At 41.2% G+C, this 27440-nt stretch overlaps 5 protein-coding genes across 7 annotated transcripts; 2 read left to right on the top strand and 3 right to left on the bottom strand.

The window, feature by feature from the left end:
• Nucleotides 1-1300: 1300 nt before the first annotated feature.
• On the bottom strand, nt 1301-5684 carry tufm (Tu translation elongation factor, mitochondrial). Its single transcript, XM_031732659.2, has 10 exons — nt 5595-5684; nt 4812-4858; nt 4584-4722; nt 4300-4466; nt 3904-4173; nt 3506-3638; nt 2698-2802; nt 2304-2455; nt 1964-2083; nt 1301-1771 (listed from the first exon to the last, which is right to left on the bottom strand). The coding sequence occupies exons 1-10, from the start codon at nt 5629-5631 to the stop codon at nt 1601-1603; spliced, it is 1341 nt and encodes a 446-aa protein (XP_031588519.1). The 5' UTR covers nt 5632-5684; the 3' UTR covers nt 1301-1600.
• A 452-nt stretch (nt 5685-6136) lies between these two features.
• On the top strand, nt 6137-10849 carry hspbp1 (HSPA (heat shock 70kDa) binding protein, cytoplasmic cochaperone 1). The gene is made up of 8 exons (XM_031732682.2): nt 6137-6493; nt 6714-6844; nt 8112-8328; nt 8410-8634; nt 8918-9073; nt 9650-9746; nt 9840-9951; nt 10193-10849. Exons 2-8 carry the CDS (start codon nt 6725-6727, stop codon nt 10271-10273), a joined length of 1008 nt encoding a protein of 335 aa, XP_031588542.1. The 5' UTR covers nt 6137-6493; nt 6714-6724; the 3' UTR covers nt 10274-10849.
• On the bottom strand, nt 10690-12376 carry tmem86b (transmembrane protein 86B). The gene is made up of 3 exons (XM_031732694.2): nt 12086-12376; nt 11677-11920; nt 10690-11485 (listed from the first exon to the last, which is right to left on the bottom strand). The coding sequence occupies exons 1-3, from the start codon at nt 12134-12136 to the stop codon at nt 11034-11036; spliced, it is 747 nt and encodes a 248-aa protein (XP_031588554.1). The 5' UTR covers nt 12137-12376; the 3' UTR covers nt 10690-11033.
• A 700-nt stretch (nt 12377-13076) lies between these two features.
• aspdh (aspartate dehydrogenase domain containing) lies at nt 13077-16495 on the top strand. Of its 2 annotated transcripts, none has more exons than XM_039611368.1 (8): nt 13077-13148; nt 13310-13366; nt 13467-13611; nt 13778-13862; nt 14654-14803; nt 14896-15119; nt 15207-15346; nt 16285-16495. In XM_039611368.1, the coding sequence occupies exons 2-8, from the start codon at nt 13312-13314 to the stop codon at nt 16320-16322; spliced, it is 837 nt and encodes a 278-aa protein (XP_039467302.1). In that variant the 5' UTR covers nt 13077-13148; nt 13310-13311; the 3' UTR covers nt 16323-16495. The 2 variants fall into 2 exon arrangements, with proteins under 2 accessions (XP_039467302.1, XP_031588521.1); XM_031732661.2 differs by having other exon boundaries at nt 13077-13215.
• A 10-nt stretch (nt 16496-16505) lies between these two features.
• Nucleotides 16506-26531, bottom strand: gys1 (glycogen synthase 1 (muscle)). Of its 2 annotated transcripts, none has more exons than XM_031732662.2 (16): nt 26369-26531; nt 24624-24782; nt 24343-24524; nt 22050-22241; nt 21714-21899; nt 21400-21544; nt 20861-20978; nt 20617-20737; nt 20399-20505; nt 20250-20309; nt 19794-19986; nt 19427-19553; nt 19250-19345; nt 18969-19132; nt 18106-18186; nt 16506-17986 (listed from the first exon to the last, which is right to left on the bottom strand). In XM_031732662.2, exons 2-16 carry the CDS (start codon nt 24739-24741, stop codon nt 17741-17743), a joined length of 2136 nt encoding a protein of 711 aa, XP_031588522.1. In that variant the 5' UTR covers nt 24742-24782; nt 26369-26531; the 3' UTR covers nt 16506-17740. The 2 variants fall into 2 exon arrangements, with proteins under 2 accessions (XP_031588522.1, XP_031588523.1); XM_031732663.2 differs by having other exon boundaries at nt 24624-24742.
• Nucleotides 26532-27440: the final 909 nt, after the last annotated feature.

Here is a 27440-nt window from a genome sequence, read left to right as displayed (position 1 = left end):
TGACCTGCAGTATCGACTCTTTTTTGAATGAGTATTTGGGTGAGTTTTATACACTGAATGCACCCACCGTTTAATGTAAACGTTACTTATCCTCATGTTAGTTAGTAGTTCATTTGGTTGGCCTCTGCTTTTAAAGAAACTTCACCCTCAGCCTCCACCTTTGCTCCAATCAGGGAGGACGGGTGCAGCACACATGTAACTGAAGAAAACAAAGAAAAACACTCATTATTGCTACTTAATTATCCCTCAACCCATTTAAACCTATCATTTAGAAAACAGTGCAGTGTCATATTGTGTATTAAAACAAATTTACCAAAATTAATCATCCATCCATTCTCTTATGCTTATCTGGGTCGTGCGGGCGGGGGGCTAACCCAGCTATCACGGGGTGAGAGCCAGGGTACACCATGGACAGGTCGCCAGCTCGTCACAAAGCTAACACAGAGAGGCAGACAACCATTCCTACTCTTTAATTAACCTGACCCCACTAACTGTGGGAGGAAGCCAGAGTACCCGTGAGAGAACATGCAAACTCCACACACAAAGGCTCAGGACAACATGGTAGATTCGAACCCCACACTCGCTTCTGTAACTGCAAGACTAAATTACATGTAAGAAAGATTAGGGAGCATATTATCTTAAATCTGTATCTGAAAAAACCAAAAAATAAAACAACTTTAAGAAAGCCTAAAGAACTATTGCTCAAACGAAGTTTGGCTCCTATTGTGGGATGTGGATGAAGACTTTTTCACATTGCTGAGCATCAAAATGTTAATGAGGTAGCTGGGCACAATCCTGTAGTTGGGTTCGTAGTTTGTTATCAGTGTATTACACATCACAAACGATGCAACAGACTTTGACTCTTGGATGAGGAACTTCTTTGCTGCCCTCCTGTGGCTTTCTAACCTTTCTACACACAGGGATGCTGTTTGTACTGTGCAGTCATGTTGTGTAAAATATAATTGAAAGTGACCGACTCAGAAATGTAATGTGAGACATTGAGGAGACTTTCCTACAAATACAATAAAACATAGTTTTAAATTAATGAATTTTTTGCATTGGTTAAAAAACATAAAAATACTAAACTATAAATGTTCCCATTTAGGGAAATGTCCATAATATAGTGGCAGAAAATTACCAGGACATTTTCCTCTTTTTAACTTTATTGATAGTTTTTTAGTTTTGCAGTGAATCCAAAGGAGTTGTTAACACGGTCGCTGACAAATGTAGTTAAAAAAAATAAGAAATCTTCTCTGCAGCATCTGTGTTGTTTTAATAAGCACGTGAATACACAAGCAAGTAGCACAAAACAAAGGAGGCGGTTTTATTATTAAATACATTTTATTACATAAATGACATAATGTTGACTGACAGTGGAACATCACAGGCGTTTCAGTCGGGCGGACCTGCACAACAGAGCCATGCGTTTTTGCGAGTCCTCTCCTGAATCCTGCTCATCTGCGTGTGTTTATGTATTGTTCATTTGTATTTCTATAATTATTCGATCTGACCAGACACAGACAGCCACACATTCAACCTCCTGCCTGACACACCCTCAACCCACTCCATCCACGAGCCCAGCCCTCTGCAGAGGCCCTCCTCAGCCCCAGTTGCACTGGTCTTCATCTGTAGTGGTCATAATCTCTGTGACCAGCCCGGTGCCGATGGTCCTGTTTCCATCTCTCAGAGTGAACCTCTGGCCTTTCTCCAGAACCATCGGCTGGCGGAGAGTGAGCGTCAATGAGGTGTCCTCACCTGGCATCACCATTTCCTAAAGGAAAGTAAAAAGAGCAAGAAAACCATCATTTTCCTCTGAAATCAATGTTTATAAATGCAGAAAGCAGATAAATGAGAGGCAACACCAGCTTTAATCACCACTGAACGCTTCAAACAACACTTAAGATGTTTAAGATGTCCTCATATGACATACAGCTATTACAACTACACACACACAGACACACACCTTGTCAGCAGGTAAAGTGACCCTGCAGGCCATGTCCCAGGTGAGAGAAAACATGACGGGCATGAAGTTGGTGACAAACGGCTTGTGTCTGCCTCCCTCCTCCTTACTCAGTACATAGACCTGTAACACAGAGCACACACAGACACACACAGCAGAGTTCCAGTTATATATAACCACGTACTACTGCTTATAAACGTGTGATAACTGTAGAAAACTCATCAATATTTTTTTTTAAATCTCAATAAAAGGTGCTGCTATTCCTGATCTGTCCACTGAGTGTCACACTGCCCCAATTTAAATAATTAAAACCCTCTGAAGTCAAACTCTGTGGCTCTCACACCTGAGCTCTGACTTTCTGGTGAGGCATGATGCACCCTGGCTTGCACATCACCATCCCTCTCCTCACGTCCTCTCTCTTCAGGCCTCGGACCAGAGCGCCCAGGTTATCTCCTGCCTCTGCCCGGTCCAGAGACTTGTGGAACATCTCAATACCTGCAAACAAGAAAAATAAAAACAAAAATTAACTAAGCTGGAAGACAAATGAAGGGGATGCACACTTCAAAATACATTTAAAACAATCACCAAAAAAGTTAATTTAATTTAGCTTATATTTAATGTTTGCAAACAAGGTGTGTTCCTTTATTATTCCTCTTTTCCCGGGACTCTCATTTCATTTGCAAGCCATCATGTTTTATCTATGATTTCATATGTTAACACCATAGGAGGTTTCTCACCTGTCACTACAGACTTGAAGCTGCGGTTGTGGCCCACAAACTCACAGTCGTCTCCTTTCTTGATGACGCCCCTCTCCAGAGTGCCCGTCACAACCGTACCCCTACCTGCAACACAAGCGGGAACCTTCAGACTCAAAGTACACGACACTGTTTCTGAACTGAGAGCGAAAGAGTCAGAGATCTGCAATCTTCTTACTGCTAATTGGTAAAATCACTAATGAGTTGTGCTACTGATGCTCCAAAGCTGTGACTGCATTATGACAAAATTAACTTTGAAGACGTCATTGGTGGGATATGAAAAACAAAAACACCGTACAAATGTTTCTTTGTAGCTTTGCTGGGAGCTGCACTGTTCAGTACAGCAAAGCTCTGCAACATGTGACAAAACTGCACAATACATCACTGGAGCATCGATCTCTATGGCAAAGTTGATACCCAGATTTTAAAGCTCAGGTCCTTTTGACTCATTTCACTGTTTGCATATTAATTTCTTGTATATATTTCTTTAAATCTTTATTTGTACTTTGCTTTTTTTTTGTACTTTTTTATAATTGTTGTGCATGAAGACAGCCTGAGGAAGTAACGGACCCAATGATGGTTAAAAATTCAGCCTTATTTCTTAAAAGAGTGAATCTTGATTTGGATGTTTGGATATTTTGAGCTCTGCATCCTGGTTTAAAAAGTTTATCATTTTCTTTCCATTTGCCTACCACTTTACATAATGCAACCAATGGAAATGAAGAGAAATCACCATTATTCCTACCCAATTAGCTTCAGACTGACAATATCAGATAGTGTTTTCTCCTACCTGGGATTGAATAAACCCCTTCGATGGGCAGAAGGAAAGGCTTTTCCAGCTCTCTTTTGGGCAGAGGAACGTAAGAGTCCACAATCTCCAGCAGTTTCATCACTGCATTCACGCCCAGCTCAGGAGCTCTGTTCTGAAATAGAGGGGGAAAAAATTATAATTAAAACACATCACATTCTAGCTTGAAACTTGTTCTCCACCACTGAGGAAATACAAACTTGCCTGAGGTTACCTCAAAATTTTGACTTGACAGCTTGAAAATTCAAATTTTCTCAGAACCTGAATATTTCAGATAACCTAAAATTTTGACTTCTGGATGTCAAGATTAAATTACTCTGAAAACTTCACTGACTGACAGAGCTGCAACTGTTTTGCAAGTACAAAGCGTTTCTCCTCACCTCCAGAGCACAGAGTGCAGAGCCAATCACAACGGGTGTGTTCTCGCCATCGTAGCCAAACTCTGTGAGCAGCTCACGGATCTCGATCTCCACCAGCTCCAGCATCTCCTTGTCCTCTACAGCGTCCGCCTTGTTTATGAAAACCACCACGTGCTCTACGCCGATCTGCCGGGCCAACAGCAGGTGCTCACGTGTCTGAGGCATCTGGCCGTCAGTGGCTGCCACCACCAGAATGCAGCCATCCATCTGAGCTGTGCCTGTGATCATGTTCTGAAAAAGAAAAGCAGATGCATTTCTTATAACATCAAACAAACAGGTGGGATTACATCCTGGTAACATCAGGCTGCATCCAGGTTAAAGAAGAAGAAAAAAAAAAAAAAAAAAAAAAAGGAATACCTTGACATAGTCAGCGTGTCCAGGGCAGTCTGTGTGAGCATAATGTCTGTTGGCTGTGGTGTATTCTACATGTGAGGCGTTGATGGTAATTCCTCTGGCTTTCTCCTCTGGGGCATTGTCAATGTCCTCATACTTCTTGTAGCGGGCCCCACCAGCATCAGCGAGCACTGGGGAGGATTGAATTGAGTGAAACAAATTCACTGTAGACTAAACAAAGTTATTACACACATTAACACGAGACTGTGTCCAGACCGGTGTGACAGCAGCAGCTTGAGTGGGTCTACCTTTTGTGATGGCTGCCGTCAGGGTGGTTTTGCCATGATCGACGTGGCCAATCGTCCCAATGTTTACGTGGGGCTTGTCTCTGCTGTACGTCTTCTTCGCCTCCGCAGCGAAGGTTCGCCGGCTCAGAGGCACAGCACACTGAGTGACAAAGAAGAACCCAATAATTTAACCACTGCAAAAAATCAATGCTTCACAGCGTGCAGCATGCTGTTTGTGCAACTACTTACCAATTTGAAGGAGCTGTGCAGGAGGCTTGGTGAAGAAAGCTGAAGGGCTGAGAAAAGGGAATCAAAAAGTTGGACAAACTTACATAAAGAGTGACTACTTGGTGCCACAACACAATAATTAAAACATTGCCAAACATATTTAAACTATTTACCTTTTTAAAATTCGGAAATGCGTATTAATTCTGTGTCACTGAACATTTGGCTATTCATGCCTTCATTTTCCTTTCAATCAGTGCAGGCGTGCCCTCACATAAATGAGATTAGCACTGACGGCCATACACATTTTTCCTGAAAATCTCAGTCAGCATTGGCTGCACAGCTCCGGATGTTTTGCACTCGCACTGGCCGTGAAGCTTCTGTGCCAGACACAGCGCTAATAAAAAAGAGTTTTGCATAAACCAGGCAGGTTATATCATGCTAACAGCTGCAGCTAACATTAATCCATTTTGATGCCTTTAGAACCAAAAAGGACGGCTTCACCTCTCTTTAAAGACTACCTATATCAACAGTATGTTTCCCTTCGTGTCTGGTTACCAGGTGCTGATTTTAGTAATCATTCTTCATCCTCGGTTAGTCTTATTGTTAGCTAACCGTCACTGGTAACGTGACCTTGCTCTGCTGTCGGAAGACACAGCATCACATTTTATTTTTCATATTCTTGTACTTCTAAATGTCCGAACAGTGTTTGATATTATGTATAAATCAATAAAGGTGGTGTAAATCAATTAACTGTCAGAAATGCAAACAGAGTGACATAGTTTAAATGAATTAAACAATATTTACCGGACAAACACGCACGCAGCCCCACAAGCGCCGCCATCTTTGCTGGTTAGACAAACCAAAGGCGATCGGAATTCAAGAAAATAATCTCCCAGCCCCAATGATGTCGTTCTTTTACGTACATGCACATGCGCATGTTTAAGTTGGTGCGTAAAATGTTCAAAACAGTAACTATTAACGTAACTACTACTAATACTACTATTATAAATGATTACATTAGACTAAGCAAAAGACTAAAACCCATAAAAACAAGAAAGTATCTGTTATGTAGCTATTATGACAAAAATAAGAGAGCAATCCCAAGTAGCCTGAACTTAATGTTTGTTAATAATATGTTTGCTGATATCTAAAAGGTAAATATTATTTTTTACATTCATTATTAAGGTGTGTGTATTTTATAACAGATACATAAATAATACCAAACATATCGCAATCGATATGCCTTTCATAGTTTCTTCTGACACGTTTCTTCTGGGATTTGCATATATTTATTTTGATGTAATTAATTCTCTTTGTAAATTGTGCGTACCAGCGTTACTGGATTACCGTAACTATACTAGTATAGGAACATTTGCGTCTATGAATTTTTAAATATTGAGGTAATACTGTCAGTCAGATTTTCACCATTATAATTTTGAGAGGCTGACTTTAAAGCAAAAAATGGAAAGTCTAAAATGACTTTGATTTGAGAGTAAAGAGTATCCAAAAATTACTTTGCTTGCCCATTTGGTTTACTTTTTACGGTCAAACATGGCGCCCCCCTTGCCACTCGTGAGATGAAGAGCTAGCTAGAACGTTCCAGCGCTTTCACGTTTCTGTGTTTATAGAGGGGGAGAGCTGTATCTGAGCTCAGAGAGAAACTTCGTCTGTTAACTTTACGTTGTTTTGGGGTCGGTTTAAAGGTAAGTGGGCAACGATAACCGTAGTTATATGAGGCTAGCAGCAGGTTTTGTATTATTAGCAGAGCTGTATGTTTATAGTAAAGTATGATCCTGGTGATATAAACTGTGGGGCTTTACCTGGTACCACTGCTAGTACACTTAAATTAACTTGAGGTTATTTTGAAATCTTCCTTTAGTTGTCTTGTTGATTTTTCTTTCTTTTCTCCACTTTACCCTGTAGCTGTTAACACCATGTCAGAAGATAGGCAGACCAGGAGATATCCCCAGAACCTCCAAGGGGTCCTTCAGCTCGCAGTGGAGGCTGGATCCGCTGCAGAGGGTCCTGCCCCTCCTGAACCCATGTCAGAAGAGGTAAATACTTGTTCCCTAAGCAGGATCAGGCCAGATAACCTTTGTAGACTTTGTAGCTCACACCAGGACCACTGCAGTGTAACTCTTGTAGCTTAGCCTCATAATGTGGCTTTAACAAAACTGAGGCTTAAATAAGTAGAATGAGCAACTAGTCAAATAAAACCCTCATTTGCATGGGGATATTCAATTCAATTCAGTTTTATTTATATAGCGCCAAATCACAACCACAGTCACCTCAAGGCGGTTTATATTATGCAGTAGATCCTACAATAATATAGTAATAATAACGTAGTAGAGTGGGTCCAAAAATGATAACAACAACAATAATAAATACTTTTGTTTATACAGGAGCATTTGGTAAGATGTGTTGCTCCACTTTGTAAAACATCCCACCATGAACTTTTAAATTTGATAAGTAAATAAATACCAATGCCATCAATGATGTTCTCTTTTCAGAGTTAAATTCTTAGCTTGATCCATCACAAATGTTTTTATTCAGGTGTCAGCCAATAACTGATACTACTTAGGGGCTCGATATCTTAAAACTATAGTGCTATGTATACTGTTAATTTGCTGTAGTTAGTTTTTCAGGCGTGCTACTCCTTCTTCTTCTTGTGTCCTCCCTTTCTGCAGTTTCCTCAAATTCGGGAAACGTTGCACACCATGCAGCTCTCTGGGAATGACCGTGTTGGTTCTAAAACACTGTTTCAAACGGTTCTGTCTTTGAAATTAAAAAAAAATTCAACTAAAGAAATTGTAACAATGTTTAAAGATACAGTGTTAAATTGTTTTATGTTAAGTTCTCTGTTTTGTGAAGACACAGCAGTGGCATCATCTCTTAAGTTTGATGCCTTGTTTGTGCTTGAATGTTAAGTGGCTCAGCAGACAAACAAAGAAACATTCTTCTAAAAATGGTCAGGTACAAGGACTGGACTGAAAATCAGTTTTTTAATAAAGAAGCCAATGTTGAAAGAAAAGCTTTGAAAGATCTTTGGAAATCCTGGAGAGTTATTGCTCAACTATTGCTTAAAAATTCAAAGAAAGTCTGGTTTCTTGGAAGTCAAATATAAAGAAATGAGGGCTGACTCAAGACTTTTGTACAGTAATATATAGTTGCACATCACTTGAAATCTCATGTGTTTGAGTAAGACACTGATGTCCTCATCCTTTATTTTTTTTTTGTTAATGCGTGTTTGGAGGTATCACATCAGAGAATTTGAATTCAGCATGACAAACTGCTTCACGCTCTTTTTTTTCTTTCTTCCAGAGGAAAACATGGCTGAGAGAAGCTCTTACAGAATTGTGCAAAGGGCAGATGGATGAAGTGGAGCAGATGAAGCAGTGCTTGGCTGTTCTGTGCAAAGAAGGAAGTGAAAGGGAGAGGGGTGGAGAGGAAGAGAGGGAAGACGATGATGAGGACGATGAGCGGGAAACGGCCTTTGAGATGCTGTCCGAGCTGTGTGAGAATCTGGACAATGCCAGAGGTAATAAATGGTATTAGAGCAGAGGCCACGCTAAAGACAGCATGTGTTCACTGTACGCTCACCGCATCTTGTCCTCTGCAGACCTGATGACCCTTGGTGGGCTGGAGTTGTGCGTCTCCCAGTATCTTAATCATGCCCAAAGTGGGTTGAGGTGGCGTGCTGCCCAGCTCATTGCCTCCTGTGCCCAGAACATGCCACAGCTGCAGTTCCACTTGCTTAGCATCGGGGCGCTGCCGAAGCTGCTGCAGCTGACAGATTCAGACCCGAACCCCACCGTCAGGGTGAAAGCTCTTTACGCTGTCTCATGTGAGTAGAGCCATAACACACACGTCTGTTTTGCTTCAAAATTGAACTTCATGACAACAAGTCTGCAACAAATTGCTGCACATCAGTCATTTTACATACATGATCCAGAACCTCGGATTGTCCGTGTCACAGTCTGAGAATTTTAGTGAGGTCAACAGTTGGTTCCCATAGTTGATGTTTTAGATGGACAGGCTATTCAACAGCTATTTTTAGTGGCCAGCCTCCCAAATGTTTACCTATGTTTACCTCACCTCAACAAAACTGTGTCCTGTCGTAATCATAGGTCTGGTTCGAGAGCAGGAGGCAGGTCTCCAGGCCTTCCTGTCCCACGATGGATTCTCCGTGCTGATGCGAGGCATGCAGTCGGAGAACGAGAAGCTCAGAACCAAGTCAGCTTTCCTGTTGCTCAATCTCCTGACGTCACATCCCGAACAGAAAGGTATGGATGGGAAGGACATTCAGACAGGATAGTGCTGTAAACCTGCACCAGTACTAGTAGGTTTACTTTGACAATACAACACTTTGTAGCCTTTTATTAAGACACAACATGGTTTATTAATGTCTCTAACAGCTTATAGAGCCACCTTTTCTGTGGAAAATGAAGATATTTTATTTAAGTTTGTGAACAGCTTTGCTCTTCATCCATGATTAGTCGCCAATATGGCAAGTTCTGCAGTTAAAGGGTAAAATAACATAAATAGTTTTTAAAAAGATTTTTTAACAATTAAATCTTGTGTTAAAACTTTTATACTTTCTCCCTTTTAGTTTTATCTTTGCAGTATGTGTGTTTCTCACTGAGCTTGCTACCTTTGTCCGGGGAAAACATGGAAAAACTATTTTATTCTTAACTACACATACATAGTAGACCATAACAAGAAGAACCACATCAGATCTTTTACTTTGGATTTTTAATTGGTTTACTCTTTAAACATCTATCTAAAGGTTTACAAGCTTTTCTTAAAATATGGCTTGATGTACATAAACTCAAGTATATTCCTGATTATTTCCCCCACAGACACACTTGTCGCCATGGGTATGGTACAGCAGCTGGTATCAGTTCTCCGTACACCGCATTCACCCGTCCATGAACATGTGCTTGGTGCCCTTTGCTGGTAAGAAACATTCATTATGATACTGAAAATCTGACATTATTTCATGGATTGTATTAGTAACTGTACCCGTCCTTGTTTCTGATGGTGGTGTAGTCTGGTGGAAGACTTTCCACAAGGGCTCAAAGACTGCAGGAATCCTGCTCTGGGCCTGGAAGAATTACTCCGACAGAGATCCAAAGAGCTCCAAGGCAAAGAAGAAAGTCAGGTAATTCATGTGTTTGAGAATCAGATCGTAAAACTGGATAGAAATGTTGTGGTTATGCTACAAAATTTCATTTCTGTCATGAAATGTGTCTTTTCCATGTAAAACTAGAGGTGATTGTGGTTAAATGCTAACTAGTTGTAAACAATGAAGAGATATATAACTGAATTTGTTTAAAAAATAAAAATAAGAAAGCTGAATCTTCCATTTCTGCCTCTTGAAGTCACATGTTTGTTTCCAACAGGAAGAACTTGATTTCTGTGAGCGACTCAGGGTTATGTGTTTCTCCGGGCAGCAGCCAGATGACACTGGGATGGATCGTTGATTTTCTTTTTTTCTTTGTTTGCTTTTTGTTGTTTTGGTTTTTTTTACCCTGACATGTTTTGGCATCAGTATGAAAAGATAACAGAAAATTCATGAGCTGGGACATGTTTTTTTTGTTTGTTTGTTTGTTTGTTTGGTCTGTTACGACAGTTGCATGTAATCCAGTACCTGGATTTCACTGTGTAAATAATTGTACTGTATATTGTAATGTATAAAACAACTATTTCAGTCCAATATTTGCTATTCTTAATATCTTAACTGTCAACCCAAGCATCTCCATTGAAGGTAGTATGTATAGTACTCTATTTTAATTGCCAGAACACAAATGCTGAATTTAGTTAAGTCTGTTTTATTTTATCATGGTTTAGTTTTTCATTTCCTGACTCTTTTCAATATTTCTTGAAACAAAACTCCCAGTTGTTGACATAATATTTATTACTGTTAATAAAACATGGGATTGCGTGTATAAACATACAGTATGAGCAGTTCACATCATGCCACCATATGCACAATCTACATGTAAACATGGATGTCAAAGAAAATATTTTGATCATTAAATCACAGAATATAAATATTATAAACTGAAGTTTACTGAATGTTTTTTCCATTTCATTTGGAAATAAATTCTTTCATTTTTAGAACATTGCAAATTAAATGCATTTCCTTTAAAAAAAAAAAAAATCACCGCTTACAGCAAATATTTATGGAAATGGAGAGCTCGTAATGTATGACAAGTTTTTGGAGTACCACAGGGATACTGGTTAGGACCTCTTCCATTTTGAAAAGTCATCCGTGTCCTCTACTGCTTGCATGTCACCCACAGCGATTAGAAACTGTGCCAGATAATAGGTCACCATTACAACAGTAGTACCGTGCTGCATTGGTTCCACCACCTTAAAAACTTGCAGAGACAGCGTTACGTCAGATACCATGAAGCTCAGACTTCCCAAAAGTGTTGGTATGTTGCCAGTTCTAACTGCTAATACACCCATGAGAGTAATTAAGACAAAGTAGACTCCAACAGCTGGAGTTAGCACTTCAGAGTTCGGGTCCTTCTGCAGAAATGAAAATAGATATGTGTAGTAACCTCCTCCAACCATAAACAGGATCAGATAGAGAAAACGGCTCCAGCAGGAAGAGGAGTTCTTTGTGTAACGACTGGACAGGAAGGAAACTGAGTACAGCAGATGAGCCACAGCAAATGCACCCATTCCTGAAACAGATATTGAAGACACAATGGGCATGTGATTTGCAGTTTGTGAATCCTGGAGTGTTACATTTACTCTCTCAAAGTAACTATTACAAATAGCTCTTACAATAATGAGGCATGTGCAAGCAATAGAGATTTCATAAAAGAAAGAAATGCTCCAATTTCTATTGAACTCATGCACCAACAGCACTTACCGTGCAGAAAAAGCTCAGGCCACACCAGGCAGCAGTCACCAACAGCAGAGAAGACCAGTCCTCCCACCACACCTAGGACACTCTGACCTCCATTCCAGCTCAGCACCGCTGCAGCCAATAGAAGTACTGGTGCAGATTTGACACCTGCAGACATGATGGACGGGGGCGAATCAGGAGTCCAAAGGTAGAAGTACAGAGCTGCAGACAAAAAGAAAGGCAAGAGAGACAAAAAGAGAGCACAGGACTGACAGAAAGGGACGAAGAGAAAGAAAAGGGAGAGATGCATCAAGTTTTTGTACAGAAGTAGATTTAAGTTATGATTTTAAACATCTCCTTTCCATCTGGTTTCACCAAGCAAAGTGCTGCTAGAAATAAAGAAATATTGGCTGTAAATAGAGGTAAACTGTACCTTATTTCTCCTCTGCCGCCTGTGATAGGCGTGAGTCTCAAGGATGTCCATCTTCTCTCAAACAGCACTGCTGTGGGCAGAGGTCACAGAAGGATAAAAGTGTCCTGACTCCTTTGTTTCTTCTGTCTTCACTGTCTTGTTTGCCAGCGATCCTCAGCTCCAACGATCCTCAGCTCCTGTACCCCTTGCCTTGAACCTCTGCCGTGTCTTTCAATCTGCCTGCGTTTCATGTCGATGAACTTTAGACCGATCCTCACTGTCTGATTGCGCTCTGATAATCAATGCGCTCCCTGTTTTGAGTTCTGCTGGTCAAATTGCTCACCCTTGACCTCACCAGCAGGATTACGCTGGTGACATCAGCACGGAAGGAGCAAAGTTGAACTGTGCAGGTGTAATCACTGTGAAATGTAAACTTTAATATTGGGAAACTGACTAAACCTGATGATTGTTGTTGTTGAGACTTTTTATGTCTCAATGTTTCATAAAACAAATGTGTAAAAAAAAAAAGTTCATTTTACAGGAAAGGATTGGATTCTTTGATACACAGCTGTAAATTTGTTATAGCAATACTTTTTTTTTTTTTTTTGTGGCAACTATTCCAAGAAATGTGGATGGTTATGAAAAACACGCTACGCCAAGGTTCCATCCAGTTTCCAGCGCTTCACATTTAAAGTAAAGGAAAAGGCTCGTTTACTCATAAATTATGAAATACTGATGAATATGACACATTTCTTTTGTTTGTGTTTAAAGAAAGTATGAAACACATTCTAACATAGAAGAAGAATAACATGCTTTGTATGTTGAATAATGTTCAGTGCTTGTCTTGATTGGATTTTGTTTTAAAAATTTCAGACAATTACATTTTTGCACATAATGTGTCTGAAGCTGAGATTTAAGTTCAAGCGGAAGGAGGAGGAGCCCTGCGTGTAATAATTTCACAGACCTGCAACAATGATTAACTACAGGCTACTCTGAGTCAAACTTTGTGCTTTGCTTGAACACAGTTCTTGCAGCTCTGGGCTGGTTATTGAAATTCAAGGTGGGGGACACCGCTGGAGGGGGTGTAAGTTTACTGGGTGTATAGAGTAATAAATGCAGTAACTGTACAAGAAGGGGTTGAGAGATATCAGGTAGGGCTTAAGGTCAATATAGACATGTATATGTGTGCGTGTGTATTGGTTTGCTTTGCAACTGCACTCTGCTTTGTTTGCTTCCTTTGTACAGATATGGCCACCGATTCTTCCTCTTTAAGGATTGGAGTTGTAGGATTTGGACATCTAGGTCTGAACTCCTCTTTTAAATCCCAGGCAAACACTCTTTAAATTGCTGTATATTATTTCCTGACAGCATGTGCATGTGTGTGTATGTGTGTGCAATTTAGGTCAGTACCTAGTGGAGAGGATCCATAAAGATGGACCTGCCCTCGGTTTGACTCTGGGTTTTGTCTGGAACAGGAATTCTGGCAAGCTCAGTGGTTTAGTCCCCTCTGAACTCATACTCGGGGATCTATCGTCCTTTGCAGAAAGGTGCAAACACGTGCATAAGCATTAAAAACCCACGTGCACACAGCATGATTGTTCTGTGCACACGTGTTTTTATGTATTAACTCAGGACCGCTATAAACATGTGCTGTATTTGTCTTCTGGAATTTCTCTTCTGAACTTTGAGGAATAATCATTGTGTGTTTTGCAGGCAATGCGATGTGATTATTGAAGTGTGCCATCCTCAGATAGTTAAAGAATTTGGGCTCCAGTTTCTGTCTCAGTCTCATTTCATGGTGAGCTACTTCTGATTTTGCTATTTCAGTGAAACAGCTAGTACATTTCTTTGTTTTTTTTTGACAGATTCTTTCAATGTTATATTTTATTTATAGTACTTGATTGATTTTATTTTAATTGACTGATACAGTTTGATTTAAATGTCTTAAGTCTGTCATTTTTATAATTTCACACCATTAAATCATTATCAGGCTGAACCATTGATACAAGGCAGAATGGATCCATCCTTTCATGTTGTTTACACCGAATTCTGACCCTAACATCTAAACGTCACAGCAGAAATCAAGCCTCATTTGACCAGGCAGCATATTTCCAATCTTTTTTGACTAATTTTGGTGAATATGTGCAAAGTGTTTACTTAGCAAATTCATTTTTATACTTCAATGTCCACTTTTTTGGAGATAATAGTCTTTCATATGCCTCAGGATTAACCCCAGCAAAGTCCTACTTCACCCTCATCTGTTTTTGATACTTTCCAATTAACACGTCTCAGTCACAGACTGGTTTTAAATGCATAAAAGACCAAGGACATGGTATCTCCAGCTGTACCTGTGACTATGAAGCATTCTGCAAATCACATTTTAAATATATCTCCACATTAACATTTGAAGAATCTCACATGTACACGGGCATTAGGTTTGACAGCGTTTGCTCTGAAGATTTAAATTCAATAACAGGTTCAAAATTCAGTGTCCACAGACGGTCATCCTGACCCATAAACACTTGAGAAGTCAATGACGCTTCATCGTTTGTTTTGCACCTTTGTTTTTTGTTTTTTCCCCTCCTCTAGGTGGGCTCTCCATCTGCTCTCGCTGATCCTGATCTGAACCAGAAGTTGCGTCAGGCTGCTCAGAAGTATGGCAGGACTCTCTACGTCCCCAGTGGTGCATTATGGGGAGGCCAGGACATCCAGAGGCTGAATGACAGTGGGAAATTAAAGGTAAAACAAGGATAGTCCACAGTGTTTAAAACCGTGGAAATGAACATATAAGTGATTTAATGTTGCTTTTTCCTTTCATGGTTTATTTTCAGGCTTTGTTCATCAGAATGTCCAAGCATCCCTCCTGCTTTCGGCTGACAGGAGACCTCCTCACTGACTGGACGGAGGGAGAAGGCAGGCGTGTTTTGTTCAGAGGCTCCGTTGCAGAGTTGTGCCCACTCGCTCCTAACAATGTGAACACCATGGCGGCAGCAGCAGTGGCAGCAGGGACACTCGGCTTCACTGGTGTCCAGGGAGAGATTGTATCAGATACAGCGTGAGTGCTTCTAAAAATCGGATTGTTTTCTTGAAACCTTTTACATCCTGCCTGCATCTTCCAGCTTCATATACCTTCACGCCGCAGGTTAAGAGACTACCATGTGGTGGAAGTAGAGGTGACTGGGCCTGATGGTTTCTCAGTACACACAGTGAGGAGGAATCCAGCTAAACTCGGGGCTGTTACTGGCAGCGCAACTTACAGCTCTTTCTGGAATAGTTTACTCAGTAAGTCCTAAATGACTGCCAAACACTTTCTCAGTAATTCTGATGTAAAGCACTCTGTGGGACCCTTTTAAGGTATCTATCATGCCAACATAAACACCGCACAGCACTTATGGACCAATTATGCTTTCCCTTATTTGTATCTCATGTGAACTCCTTAAAGTTGTTATAAACAGGGATGAAATGCTCAGAGCCATTTTTAGACCTGGTGCAGTGGGCCTTGTCTTCCTCGTGGTGCAGGACAACGCCTGACCTCATGAGTCCAGAGCGTGCAGGCGGTTCCTGGATGATGAAAGCGGTGATTCGACTTGCGATTTCATTTTTTTGTTGTAATTTTAAATTCAGCCCCCAAATGATTAATGGCTGGTTTCTGGTGACCGTTGTTGAATCATTTCGCTCTCACTCAATGACTCATATCAATATCTTATGCGTGGTTTAAGTGTTTCATACATTTTTTCCATATATATATACACACACACACACACACACACACACACACACACACACACACACACACACACACTATTACAATGGTGAGTGCTCATATTAAAGTATAAAACTATAAAACTAAGTATTCAGTTTTACAATTTTTTCTATTGTTTTTTATGGCGCTAGTAAATGCACATATATTTAATATAGTCATCTCCAGCACACGCACCATGATAATAAAAGATTTCAAACCCTTGATGACACCTGCTGCTCAAAGCTTTCGTTTACGAGGGGGAAAGAAAGAAAGAAAACTGGCTCACAGATAGCCTTAAAGGAAGTTTCTCTCACTTCATGAACTTGGGAGCTGCACCAAGGCCAAACATAAGATAAATGGGGATTATATTAAGTGCGACAGCATAATAGGTCCTCTTTGAGTGTGGAGTACGGTGTGTATCAGTATGTTTTTCATGTGAAGACTCAGATTTAAACCATTACGTTCTTGTTTTTCCCAGTTTGCAAAGGTCACGGGGGCAGAGTTTACCTGTGCTGAAACAGCCGAGCACTATGGAGGATTACCTACAACAGAAGAAGAGGATTGACTGCAACATTTCAGCTGATCTGAATGATTTATGAAGGAGATGCTGTGTAGATAAGATCAGTATGTTACAAAGAAGCAAATCTTTGGATATATTTGTTCCAATAAACTGCACAAACACAATAAAAGAAGAGCCCGTTATTGTTTATAAAACACCAAACAGGTGTATACAGATATTTCAATTTTATTATATGTTTATCTGGTGCAAGATTGTAAGAAATTATTAATTATTATTATTAAACTCTTACATGGAGTGATAGTGACAGTATACGCCTGGCAAAACCGTTTTCCTTTTTTCCAAAACAAATACTCAAGACATACAGTAGCTTGTTTTTCAGCCTTTTCTCTCTGTCAGGTCTTCTACCTGTAAACACAGTTTCCATCTTAGGACACGGTACCATTTCCCCTCTGTCTCACCTCTTTTCATTTCACAAATAAATACTTGCTGAAACAGGCGAACCAAGGAATAATCTCCACACACAAGCGCGCGCACACACAGCAGGAGTACAGTGGACACACTGTGATACTGTAAGGCATAGAAAGAAAATGAGAACACACTCACACACAAGCCGACACTATTCTCAGAACGAGAGCATTTTCAGCATTATCAGTGTGTGCGATTCATTTGGTTTCCATTTTGAGAGGTTATGCAAAAAACAAGGTGCGTGAAAGAAAGAAAAGGAAAAAAAAAAATGCTACAACAAGGCAGAAAGTCAAGTGTGAAGCACTGCATGGTTGTCACATCAGGTGGGGCACGAGTGAAAAACTACAACAAAAAGAACAGATGCTCTTTCTGGCTCTTAATGCATAATATTGCTATGTGGGCTTTTTCACAGGAAGCTTCCTGTTTTGAACTTGTAGAGATGGTAAGCTGGTAAAAAGGGAGAGATAAGCTGTTCTCCCAGCCCCGACCTACGTTTGAATCAAGTATAAAATCCGACTCCACAGTCTGCTGTTAATATTAATAATCCTCTGTTAGATCCACGTTACTCACTGTTAGTATTCTACAAAAATCCAGCAATCCTGATTTGTTTTCCTCTGTGTTGACCTGTCATTTAACCTTTTTTTTCTCATTTTATTTTTAATTAAAGTTGCTGCATTTACTCCACAAAGCAAACCACCGGTCACACTGCTGGTGTAACTGAAACAATACCAAAATATATCAAACTGACAGATACTGTTTTTAAAAATTCTGAGGTACGCACAGGTTGGGAAGACACTGACAGTAATGCATTTTGTCACAACATGCCAATATTAAATTCGTCACACGCGTTCACGCAGCCACAGTCGTCTGCAAAGTTTTGCGAGTACACGGACAACTTGAACCACAGATAAGAGTTTCACTAGTGAGGTTTAGCAGTAGTGCGCCGGTCTCAGTTTTTCTCGCTCGTCACCTCGACGCCGTTCCCGTTGGCTCCGATGATGGCAATGGACTTGTTTTTCATAGGCAGGGTGTAGGGCTGGCGGATGTTCACCTTGTCCTTTTCGGCCTCCAGGTCCTCGTCGTAGCGCTCGTCATCCTCGTTGTCTTCAGCCTCGCTGTGGTGCGGGGAGGAGTGGCGGGACAGGGCTGGAGATGGTGGCACTGAGGCTGGTCGGGGGTAACGGAAACCGGCGGTCTGAGGACAGGAGTGAAAGTATTTAAAACAAACAGGAAGAGGACGCTTAAAAAAATAATTCACATTTGTTTTAAATACTGTGTCTATTAAAAAAAAAACCAAAATACAAGTTAACTTACTTGGGATGCCTCCTGAGGTTCATATATGAAGGTGTCAGGGAAGGCTTTAGCCAGGGCCATGTGGCGGGCAGCTATATAATACTGATGCAGAAAAGAAGGAGAATTAAAAAATAAATAAATAAAAAACTGTTGTAAAGTTTTTATCTGTGAGAAATACACAAGAAACTCCAAAGACAGAGTTTCTTTCAATAACTAAAGAACTTTGAGATCCTTGCTCTAGATTGTACTTAAACTGATGTTACATGGTGGGCAACACACAGCCCACTGAACTTAAGAAGGCCGATGAGTGAAACTCTCCTGTCTGTCAGTCTAAAGAACTTTAAATACACATTTAACACCTGAGACATTTTAATATAAGAAAGAAGTGCAATTTCAACAATACATCTCATGATAAGGAAAAGCCTGTCAGCGCATCTCTTTGGATTAAACCGTAAGATATAAATGTGTAAAAATCACAGAAAAAGTTCTGTTCATTCATTGTGTAGACTGTTCAGTAATTATGTTTTTTTTTGTTTTTTGTTTTTTTTAAATGTGAACCAAATGTAAAAAAAAAAAAAGCATAAATTTCTATAGTAGATAGTTCCTTTTTTTCTCCTTCTGTCATTTAATTGTTTATATATTACTGAATTACTTTGGTGTAGTATGAATGGCCACAGGGGATGACTTTAACAGCAGAAGAAGCTCAAAAATTTATGCCCCCCTTCACAGCTTCCAAACCTGCCAAAAGGGCTGAACTGGAGCCTTTGGCGGGCCGATTCTGGACCGTGGGCCTTATGTTTGACACCCCTGATCAAGAAGGAAAACAACAGAGACAATGAAGGCCAAGGGGGTCCAGAGATGTGCAACAGGATTTGTAACGTTACCCTGCCGAGGTATCTCCAGTCCAAGAGATCGCTCAGACGCTCAGTGCGGTTCCTCTGGATGATCCGCTGGCGCCGGCTCTGCTTGCAGAACTGGAACAGGAAGGAAGTGAGCTGGTTACATGACTCGTCCACTCCCCGACACCTGCGGTCCAGGATGTAGATACCTGCAAAGCAAAAATGCATGATGTGAAAAAAAAAGCAGCAGTTTTTCCTGATTATCTTAAAAAGATGATTTCTTTTGAAAAACAGTAGAATTTAGAAGATAAGACATGAAGATGCACCATATGCCGTTGGGTCTGCTATGTGTTCCTCCATGAAACAGCCAAAACCTGACAGGTTAGTGGAGATTGATGGAATTCCCATGACAGTGCACTCAGCTGATGATCAGGGAAACAATAATTAGTACTTTTATATTAATACACACATAGATGCACCTTGTCAGCATGAATGAGTCATACCAGGTGTGTAGCCCCAGGGCTCATAGTAAGAGGGAAAGACGCCAAGGTGGCAACCTCTTACAAATTCCTCGTAATCCATTGGAAGAAGAGGAGAGGTGGATGAAAGGAACTCGGGATGGAAGATAATCTAACAGATGAAGAAGAAATTCAGTGTTACAGACAGATAGGGCACATTACCAGAACCAGCAGCATGAGGGGTAGTTCAGATTGAGGAAAAAATAAAATTACTGAATCATGCTCACATAAACACTTTATACTTTTAGGTGTGATTAGGATACCTCACAAACTAAAAAAATAAATTAAAATAAATTAACAACTTAAATCCCAGAAAGGTGACAGGGAATCTTCCAGCGGTCACCCGACCTACCTTGACCCGGTCAGCAGAGCTGTTGAAAAGGCCGATGCGGCGAACACAGTTGAGGATGGGGTCGCTGCTGTCCTCCAGCATGTTGTGAGTGCAGATTGGAGGCTGGCACTGCCTCTGAGTGGCAAAGATGGCACGCTTCATGATGGTGAAATCCTCTTTGTCCAGCATCTTCGACACATCTGGCAGCTGCCCACTGAAGAAAAAGCTCGACTTAATGTTAAAATGAAACTCACAGCAAAGCAGTGACAAAAAAGTCAAATAATTAGCAGGTTTGAATTTAATAAAACCAATAAGATTTCAATATTTTCACAGATTCAGGTATATCCAAGTTTAATGGACACCTTTATTGGGGACTGTTTATTAGGAGATATTTCTTGTAATAAGCTGGGTGTCTAATACTTATCTTTTTACATCTTATAGTTTTTAAGAGGCAGGATTAAAAAGGGGTCGACTTACACCAGAAGTGACTCATAAAGTTTCTTTCCAAAGCGCTCCTTCACAGTCTGAGCAGTATCCCTGCCAGGGACAAAAAAATAAAATAAAAATACAAATCCATTACTCCACTTAAGTTCTAAATGAATAACAGCATCTGTAAAGAACCTCACCAGAGCTGCTTCCTGACTGCTTGGCCCTTCAAGGTCTCCACATTGAAGTTGTTCGTCCGAGCTGGCATGATGAAGAATGCGATCACTGTCACATCACTGTGGTTGACCTTTAATGGACCATACAGAAACTGGAGTTAGATTTTGTTTTATCTTTTTAAAAAACACCTAGGATTGACCTTTCTCCTTCCACATCTGTGAACACAGCCACGCATACGTACTCTCAGTAGATAATTGAGTCTGGCTAAAGCCTCCAAGAAGATGTCGGCTCCTTTGTTGGAGAATTCGTACCTCCCAGCGATGAAGAGGAACAAACACTTGTCCAGGTTGAAGTCGAGGTGTCTGATGGTCACCAACATACAATTTAAAAAAACATAAATACACAACTTGATTTGTCACTTCTCTTTTCTGGCTAAATTCATTAACTTTTAAGCACTTTACACACGCTGTGATGTGCGGACTAACCCATAGAAGTGTCCCCTGACAAACTCCTGAATCCGACTCTTGCTCTGAGCGTGGAGGTTTTGAAACTCGTGCATAGCTGAGAACTTTTTCACGTTGAGCCCGTTGGGAGTCACGATATCTGTGGAAGCACGTGAGGCAAAGCATAAGCATGCAGTAGAGAAAAAGTGATGATTTGATAGCCAGGTAGATAAAAAAATCCCCAAAGCATAATTAAGAGTCGATATGTATAGTTCAGGCTGAAGTAGTTTTAAAAGAGTGAGTAATTTAAAGTGGAAAAAAATATTACTATGTAATACTTTTAAAGTGGTTTTTGGGAAGCTGTTACTTTTTTGTTCTTAAGGTAAAATGAGTCATGATTTTTAAGGATTTTCTAAGGGTTAATTAAAGATAATACTACACTGAAAGCATTATATTATATATTTTATATATTCATACTTCTATATTCAGAGTATTGCAGGGGGAGCTGGAAACTATCCCAGCTGTCATGGGACAAAAAGGCATGATGCCAGTCTTACACACACCAATTCACTGCTACACACCTGGTTTCCTCTTGAGCAGGTGTTCTGCCTCGATTGCAGTAATTTGAGACACTGTAGTGAAGACGTGGGCACAGTGTGCCGCTGCACGCTCCAAACAGTAGCGATGGTAGATTTGTCGATCGCCCGCTTCCTTGTCGACATTGAACTGAACACAGACAGACCACAGAGATCTATAATGTAGCCAGCTATTTTTTGAAATAGTTAATATTTGATGCTAAATCACACATTCAAAGCCAACAACTGCTTGATGGCATCTTTTTATTCTTTCCTGTGCGTTTATTTGAACTGATACTTAATAAAAAGCAGGTACGTACCTCTGCTAGTTTGTTATAGAAGTCCACGTTTCCAGCACACAGGTAGCGCCCCAGGAGTGTAGCATGTGTGGTGAAGATGGTTGCCACTGGAAGCTGTCTCTGTCTACACAACACCAGCCCCAGCCCTGCCAGCCACTCATGGAAATGGGCCACAACGTGTGCAGGCTGCTCACACTGGGCTGCAAACTGTGATGTGGAAGGAAAGAAAGGGGTTCAGATTAGTTTAATATGCTGCTTTAAGAGCCTTTTAAACTGCTGAAGGACCTACAGATAATCCATCTTTATGTTTTATGCCCGTTCTCATCAGCTGTGTAGTATTAAAACTGAGCTGCTGACCTCTCCCAGAAGCCAAGCGGTCAGGAAACCAAACAGCACCGCATCGTTGGCCTCACGGTCAAACCACGGCACACCAATGGAACAAAGCTCCCACAGCTCGCTCTTCCAGGAGTCTAAAGACCAGGCGGTGAACGCGATATCAATGAGCACAACGTAGGGACTGCCTTCAATAAGCCAGCGGCCAAAGTAGACCTGTAAGAAAACAGACAAGGGTGGAAGGGGGAAAAATAATAATTGGTTAGTCCTTCTCTCTCTAACAAAATGTAATAACATCTATGTCTTTACAAAAATGTATTCCAATTGAAGATAACCTGGATTGAATATGTCTTGTTGGTACAATTGCAATGGATGTTACTTAAAATGCAACTAAAGTGGAATAGTTTAATACACGAATGACAAAACTAATGATCTAAAATTTCTCCCAGCAATTAGTAAACCTTTAAAAACACATCATCTGGTAATCAAATCATCATCTTCAACTCTTAAAATGCTTTGAGGTTCTTACATTCCTTCAACCTTATTTAGGCTGCACAGATCCATGAACAGGCAAATTATTCCCCTCCTCACCCTTATCACTGCTGGCACCCTGCCCCCACACCACTTGTGCATCTGTAAGCAACCCTGGGCCCCATTCATTCAGGTTCCACTACTACCACTTCTACTACGGTCTTTAGCAGGTCTGAAAAATTTGTTAAATAACTAAGGTTGCATGAAAGTGTATGAAAAACAAAGACATCCTTACTACTTGCACGGGAATTAAGAGGATAACTTTAAATTAATTAAACTGATCAATCAAATGATAAGTAAGTGTGAGCAGCTCTATAAAAGCAGACGTTTTGCTTGTCTGAAACATTCAAGTGTGTGTTAACAATCCCTCAATCTTCCCAGGAGTGGACAAGCAAATTCACCTCAAGGTCAAACTGTTCAGCGGTGGAGGACTGATGATGTGGGCTTATTTGCAACCCCAGGACTTGAGCACCTTGCAGTCATGAAGTCCACTATGAACTTGTGTGTATATCTAAGTATTCAGGGGTCAAATGTGAGCTCATATATCCGATAACTAAAGTTGGTAGAAAATGGGTCCTGCAACGGGACAATGATCACAAGGACGGCAGGAAATTTGTGGCTGAAAAAGAAAAGAATCAATGCATTGTAACGGCCCAGTCAGAGTCCAGACCTGAACATGATGGAAATGCTCTGGTGGGACATTGACAAAGAGCTGAATGAACTGAGGCAACGGTGTAAAGAAGAGTGGATCAAAATTCCTCCACAACCATGATCAGAGACGGAGTCAAACAAACAAAAAAAAAAAAAAAACAATCACTAAAAGTTACTGCTGCTGTTTCTACGAACTACTGAGTCATAGGGTGTACTCTTTCCCCCCACACTGCTTCTGCAAAATAACAACGGCACAGTGAATATGTCGTGCACTGTGGTTCATCAGGTTGTATATAAATCATTTCAGTATTTCGTAAGAATCAACTGATTTTTATTATGTTCTGATACATAAAACCTTAGACGTTTTGTTTGAAAATGAGAAGGTCCTGGGATGATACCTGTAATGCACTGGCTAAAACTAAACAACACTATCATTACAAACAACTTTTCAGACACACTGAGTGTTGCTGGGACACCCTTATTAGCAAGGTAACATAAGTAATGTTATCTTCGCATGCCTCTGCTGTTAAACCACGTGCACACAGAAACAAAGAGCAGAGGAGAGGGAAGGAACTAGTAACATAATATGAAACATGCAAATTCAGTGTTGCTGCAGCCTGCCTTTGCTCTCTTATTGTCTTACCATTTGTGTCTGAAAGTAAACCATACAGGCTTTACTGACCTGGCTGCACTAACCCCTTTAAAAGGGTACCGCTACCAGTCCTAACCTTTTCCCACAACTCCACATTACACCCAGAATGACACAGCACAAAGCTTTAGAAGTATCGCACTCCGTCATCTATTTCTGGAGCGCATTTGTGTGAAAGAGAGAGACAGAGAGACATCGATACAACTTTTAACCTTTGCGGGGAAATGTCACTGGGTTTTGAGTTGTGGTCAAGGACAGAAGGCGGAGCAGAGTGGGAGTGTGTCAGATGTAAAAGACGAGCTAAAGATGAGCTCTAATTGGGCGTTAGAGCGCACATTCACTGCACGCATACACAAATAAACTATTAGTACCTCAGCCACGAGTTGTTAGGATGACTGCCCTTCAGTGGATCGTATAAATTTAACTCAGTGTCTGTGTCTGTGTGAGGGTGTGTGTGTGTGCGTTTTAGTTTACATATGGTAGTACCTTACACCCACTGGAGTTCATCTTGTCAATGGTCCGCTTGAGCGCAGGGTTTGTGGGCTCGATCAGCTCCACCTGAGTGCGCACGTTGCTCTCCACATAGGGACCCACCAGGAAATAGTTCTCCCCCCATTCCTCTGAGGTCAGACGGGCTTTGGTCTGGATGACGGTGTAGATGCCTCCAACTTCACACATAGAAAGATATAATGTGATTTAACAAGAACTACATTTTCATTTGGCATTTTTTTTTTTTTAAATTATCTTTAAAAGCACCAAACACTTGCCTTTGTTAGCAACCTCCCAGGCTATTTCAAAAAGGATGGCATCCTCCAAATCAAACTCCTCGTCCCATTCCTCCAGTCCTGACAAGGACGTGACAGACAGGCTTCGAGCCAGCGGCATGCTGGGTAAATATAGAACACACTCTGCTGAGACGGGGACACCTTACGACCACACACACACACACACACACAGACACAGACACAAAACGTAACTGTCATGTGCTGCAGTTATTTCCAAGCAGTTCACATGTACTTGGATACACGTTGCCAGTTTGTTTATTTCTGTCACACACTGATTTTAAACCCCTCATCTTCGATAAAAGCATCTCAAGTCTTTTAATACGTTGTCTAAATCATAAACAAAAGCTGCCCTTAATCTTTATGCATCACCAGGTTAACCTCAAGCGGCTTTAATGAGCAACTTCCTCTTAACCAACATTTCCTCAGTTAGCTGTATGAAACGTTTACGCTTTCATTGAACAACATGCCCTGTTGCATCATTCTTACGACATTACACAACTGGAATCCAAACTCAACGTATCTCAATTCTTTTCACAAGTCGCATTTCCACACATTTCACCTCTTTCCCTGATATAAGATAAACCTGCAGCTGCTCTCACAGGAACCAAGCGCCTGGTCAAACAAACGCACTGAAGTGTTGAGTAACAGTAATCTATCTTCAGGTTTTCCTTGGGTCACCATCTAATAGGACCATAGTGCTTCTTGTTCACACACACGTGCACAGAAATGCCCATCACTTTGCCAGAACATTTTATTTCCAAGCACTCCTGCACCTGTCTTCTCATTAGTACTGGACATTTAAAGGTCATTCCTCTTCTTTGAGTACAAAACCGCGTGTTCTGTTCCTGCTTGTAGATCTGATGAAACTTCTGGCACAAAGTGGGGAGTGGCATGAGAACAGATGCACAGATAAGGACACCGATCAGGTATAAACTTGATCCTGTAGTAAATGTTGCTGATGATGAGCTACTGTAAAATGCAATCAGCTGATGTTCAGGCATGCAGACAACGTCCTGTCTGGGCTTTGATCTTTTTTTTTTTTTAAACTGTAAGGAAGAAGATGATACTCAAATTCCAGCGTGTTTGCGCTGAGCTGCTACTGATAACACTGAACACAAGGCTGACCCCAGGGACTCACAGACGAAGAAGCCTTCAAGTTGATGACAAACCAAACACTTAACCTTTGCATAAATTTGCCTTTTTATTTTTTGGATGTAGCCCCTCGAAGATTCTACTCTGATTGTGTTTTTATAGCGAGATATGAAAGGTCCTCACTCCACCATCACCATGCTTTACACCGATCCTGAGCGTAAACACCTTACTGCTGAATTAAACTTTCTCTGGGAATCCACATGGGATTCCCTCAGGCTCTATGAAGGGGTTCCTATCTGCCTCATTAGGATTTCATTGTAAACCATCATCACCATCATCATCACCATCGTGACCTTGCTGACGTCCTTTTTAATGGATAAAGTGGTTACTGCTCAGCAGGTCCACATTGCTGAGTAAAGGGCACAATGTCCCGAGACAGGCACGTCTTCAGACCTCAGGGAGCAACAACACGCCTGTGTGCGTGTCTATCGTGAGTTTCGGGGCGAACGTGACATGAAGCACCTACTGCAACACAGCTGCGGAAAAACACAGACCGCGCGTCCTGAACCGATGCGCGCACGGATAGGATGTAATCTATTGTCACCGCGCAGGCTGAAATAAAGATGTTCACTTACCCTTCAGTTTTGTCCCAACTTCACGAAGATGAAGCACGCATTGGCAGCTGTCGCAGTCCGTCCATAAAAGAATAACAGCGCAGAGTGAGGAGAAGGGGGCGGCGGCGTTGGTTAAATGTCAGCGATTCACATTGGCCCGGTGCGCTCGGGTCGTGCGGAGGGACGGGACGCTCATGGCCTGCGATGCAGGAAGGAGGCTGGGTTGGTGAGCTCGGAGTCTCCGCCCACACATTATTCATGAGCAGCACTCCTATTGGTCCCTGGCTCCTCGGTGTCTCCGCCTTTTGCATAATACACCACAGGAACTGGGTGTTTTCCTCGGTGGGGACGCACGATTGGCTGGGAATTGGTTAAAGAGCTGCTGTTATTGGTGAATGAACGTTTTAGCCGCACAAAAGAGGAGAGTCACGTACAGCAGGGAGCCTTTTCTAGTTTCCTGTGAGAAGGGGGAGAGCAAGAGCTATTTATAAGCTTCTCAGAGGGCTATAGTTTTAAAAATACAGTATGACTAGAGACATCCGTGGACTATCCTACCCATGGAGCTACTTAGAGGTATCAGATTAAAGTAAAACCTTGACCTCTCCATCCATACAGTGAAGAGATGCGGGGGGATATTTGCTGGCATGTTGTTGAGAGAGGGGTCAGGGCAAACTGACACATAGTTGTTCTGAGTGATCACACTGAACTTACTAAAAAGCATTTATAGTCTGATGGGAGTGGTCTTTTCCTGGACAGCAGTGCTTCTCCACAGCGAGTCACTGAATGGTGTGATGAGAATGAGAATAATGTGAATCATATGCTATGGCCTCCACTAGATCCCAGGCACCACCGAACCCCTGTGTGAGACACTGGACCAGTGTGACGGTGTTTTCCATCACAATGAAAATGATCTCTGCTGCCACTCCAAAACTTTTGCTGCACACAACGAAGGATCTCAGCTTTCTTTAGGAATGCTGTTTTCCTATGTGTACAATAGGAAACCGTGCTATATGTATATAGTATATTACTCTAAATGTAAAAGATTATTGTAAAATAATAAATCACAGCCATAATACTTCTTTTCTAATTGCAT

This window comes from Oreochromis aureus, linkage group 4, assembly GCF_013358895.1.
Source record: "Oreochromis aureus strain Israel breed Guangdong linkage group 4, ZZ_aureus, whole genome shotgun sequence".
Lineage (NCBI taxonomy): Eukaryota > Metazoa > Chordata > Actinopteri > Cichliformes > Cichlidae > Oreochromis > Oreochromis aureus.
Note: the sequence above shows the minus strand (reverse complement) of the source record. Positions and strands in the feature narration are given on the sequence as shown.

Coding starts and splice junctions, on each gene's coding strand:
- hspbp1 (XM_031732682.2), top strand. CDS start 6,725: ATGTCAGAAGATAGGCAGACCAGGAGATATCCCCAGAACCTCCAAGGG. Junction 8,329..8,409: donor GAATCTGGACAATGCCAGAG/GTAATAAATGGT, acceptor TGTCCTCTGCAG/ACCTGATGACCCTTGGTGGG. Junction 9,747..9,839: donor GTGCTTGGTGCCCTTTGCTG/GTAAGAAACATT, acceptor ATGGTGGTGTAG/TCTGGTGGAAGACTTTCCAC.
- aspdh (XM_039611368.1), top strand. CDS start 13,312: ATGGCCACCGATTCTTCCTCTTTAAGGATTGGAGTTGTAGGATTTGGA. Junction 13,367..13,466: donor TGTAGGATTTGGACATCTAG/GTCTGAACTCCT, acceptor TGTGCAATTTAG/GTCAGTACCTAGTGGAGAGG. Junction 13,612..13,777: donor CTATCGTCCTTTGCAGAAAG/GTGCAAACACGT, acceptor TGTGTTTTGCAG/GCAATGCGATGTGATTATTG.
- tufm (XM_031732659.2), bottom strand. CDS start 5,631: ATGGCGGCGCTTGTGGGGCTGCGTGCGTGTTTGTCCG. Junction 4,723..4,811: donor TGCACAGCTCCTTCAAATTG/GTAAGTAGTTGC, acceptor TTTGTCACTCAG/TGTGCTGTGCCTCTGAGCCG. Junction 1,772..1,963: donor TCACTTTACCTGCTGACAAG/GTGTGTGTCTGT, acceptor ACTTTCCTTTAG/GAAATGGTGATGCCAGGTGA.
- tmem86b (XM_031732694.2), bottom strand. CDS start 12,136: ATGGACATCCTTGAGACTCACGCCTATCACAGGCGGCAGAGGAGAAAT. Junction 11,921..12,085: donor GGCGGCAGAGGAGAAATAAG/GTACAGTTTACC, acceptor CCTTTCTGTCAG/TCCTGTGCTCTCTTTTTGTC. Junction 11,486..11,676: donor GCCTGAGCTTTTTCTGCACG/GTAAGTGCTGTT, acceptor TATCTGTTTCAG/GAATGGGTGCATTTGCTGTG.
- gys1 (XM_031732662.2), bottom strand. CDS start 24,741: ATGCCGCTGGCTCGAAGCCTGTCTGTCACGTCCTTGTCAGGACTGGAG. Junction 24,525..24,623: donor CTGGGAGGTTGCTAACAAAG/GCAAGTGTTTGG, acceptor CTATGTGTGAAG/TTGGAGGCATCTACACCGTC. Junction 19,554..19,793: donor GCTCTGCTGACCGGGTCAAG/GTAGGTCGGGTG, acceptor TTCATCTGTTAG/ATTATCTTCCATCCCGAGTT.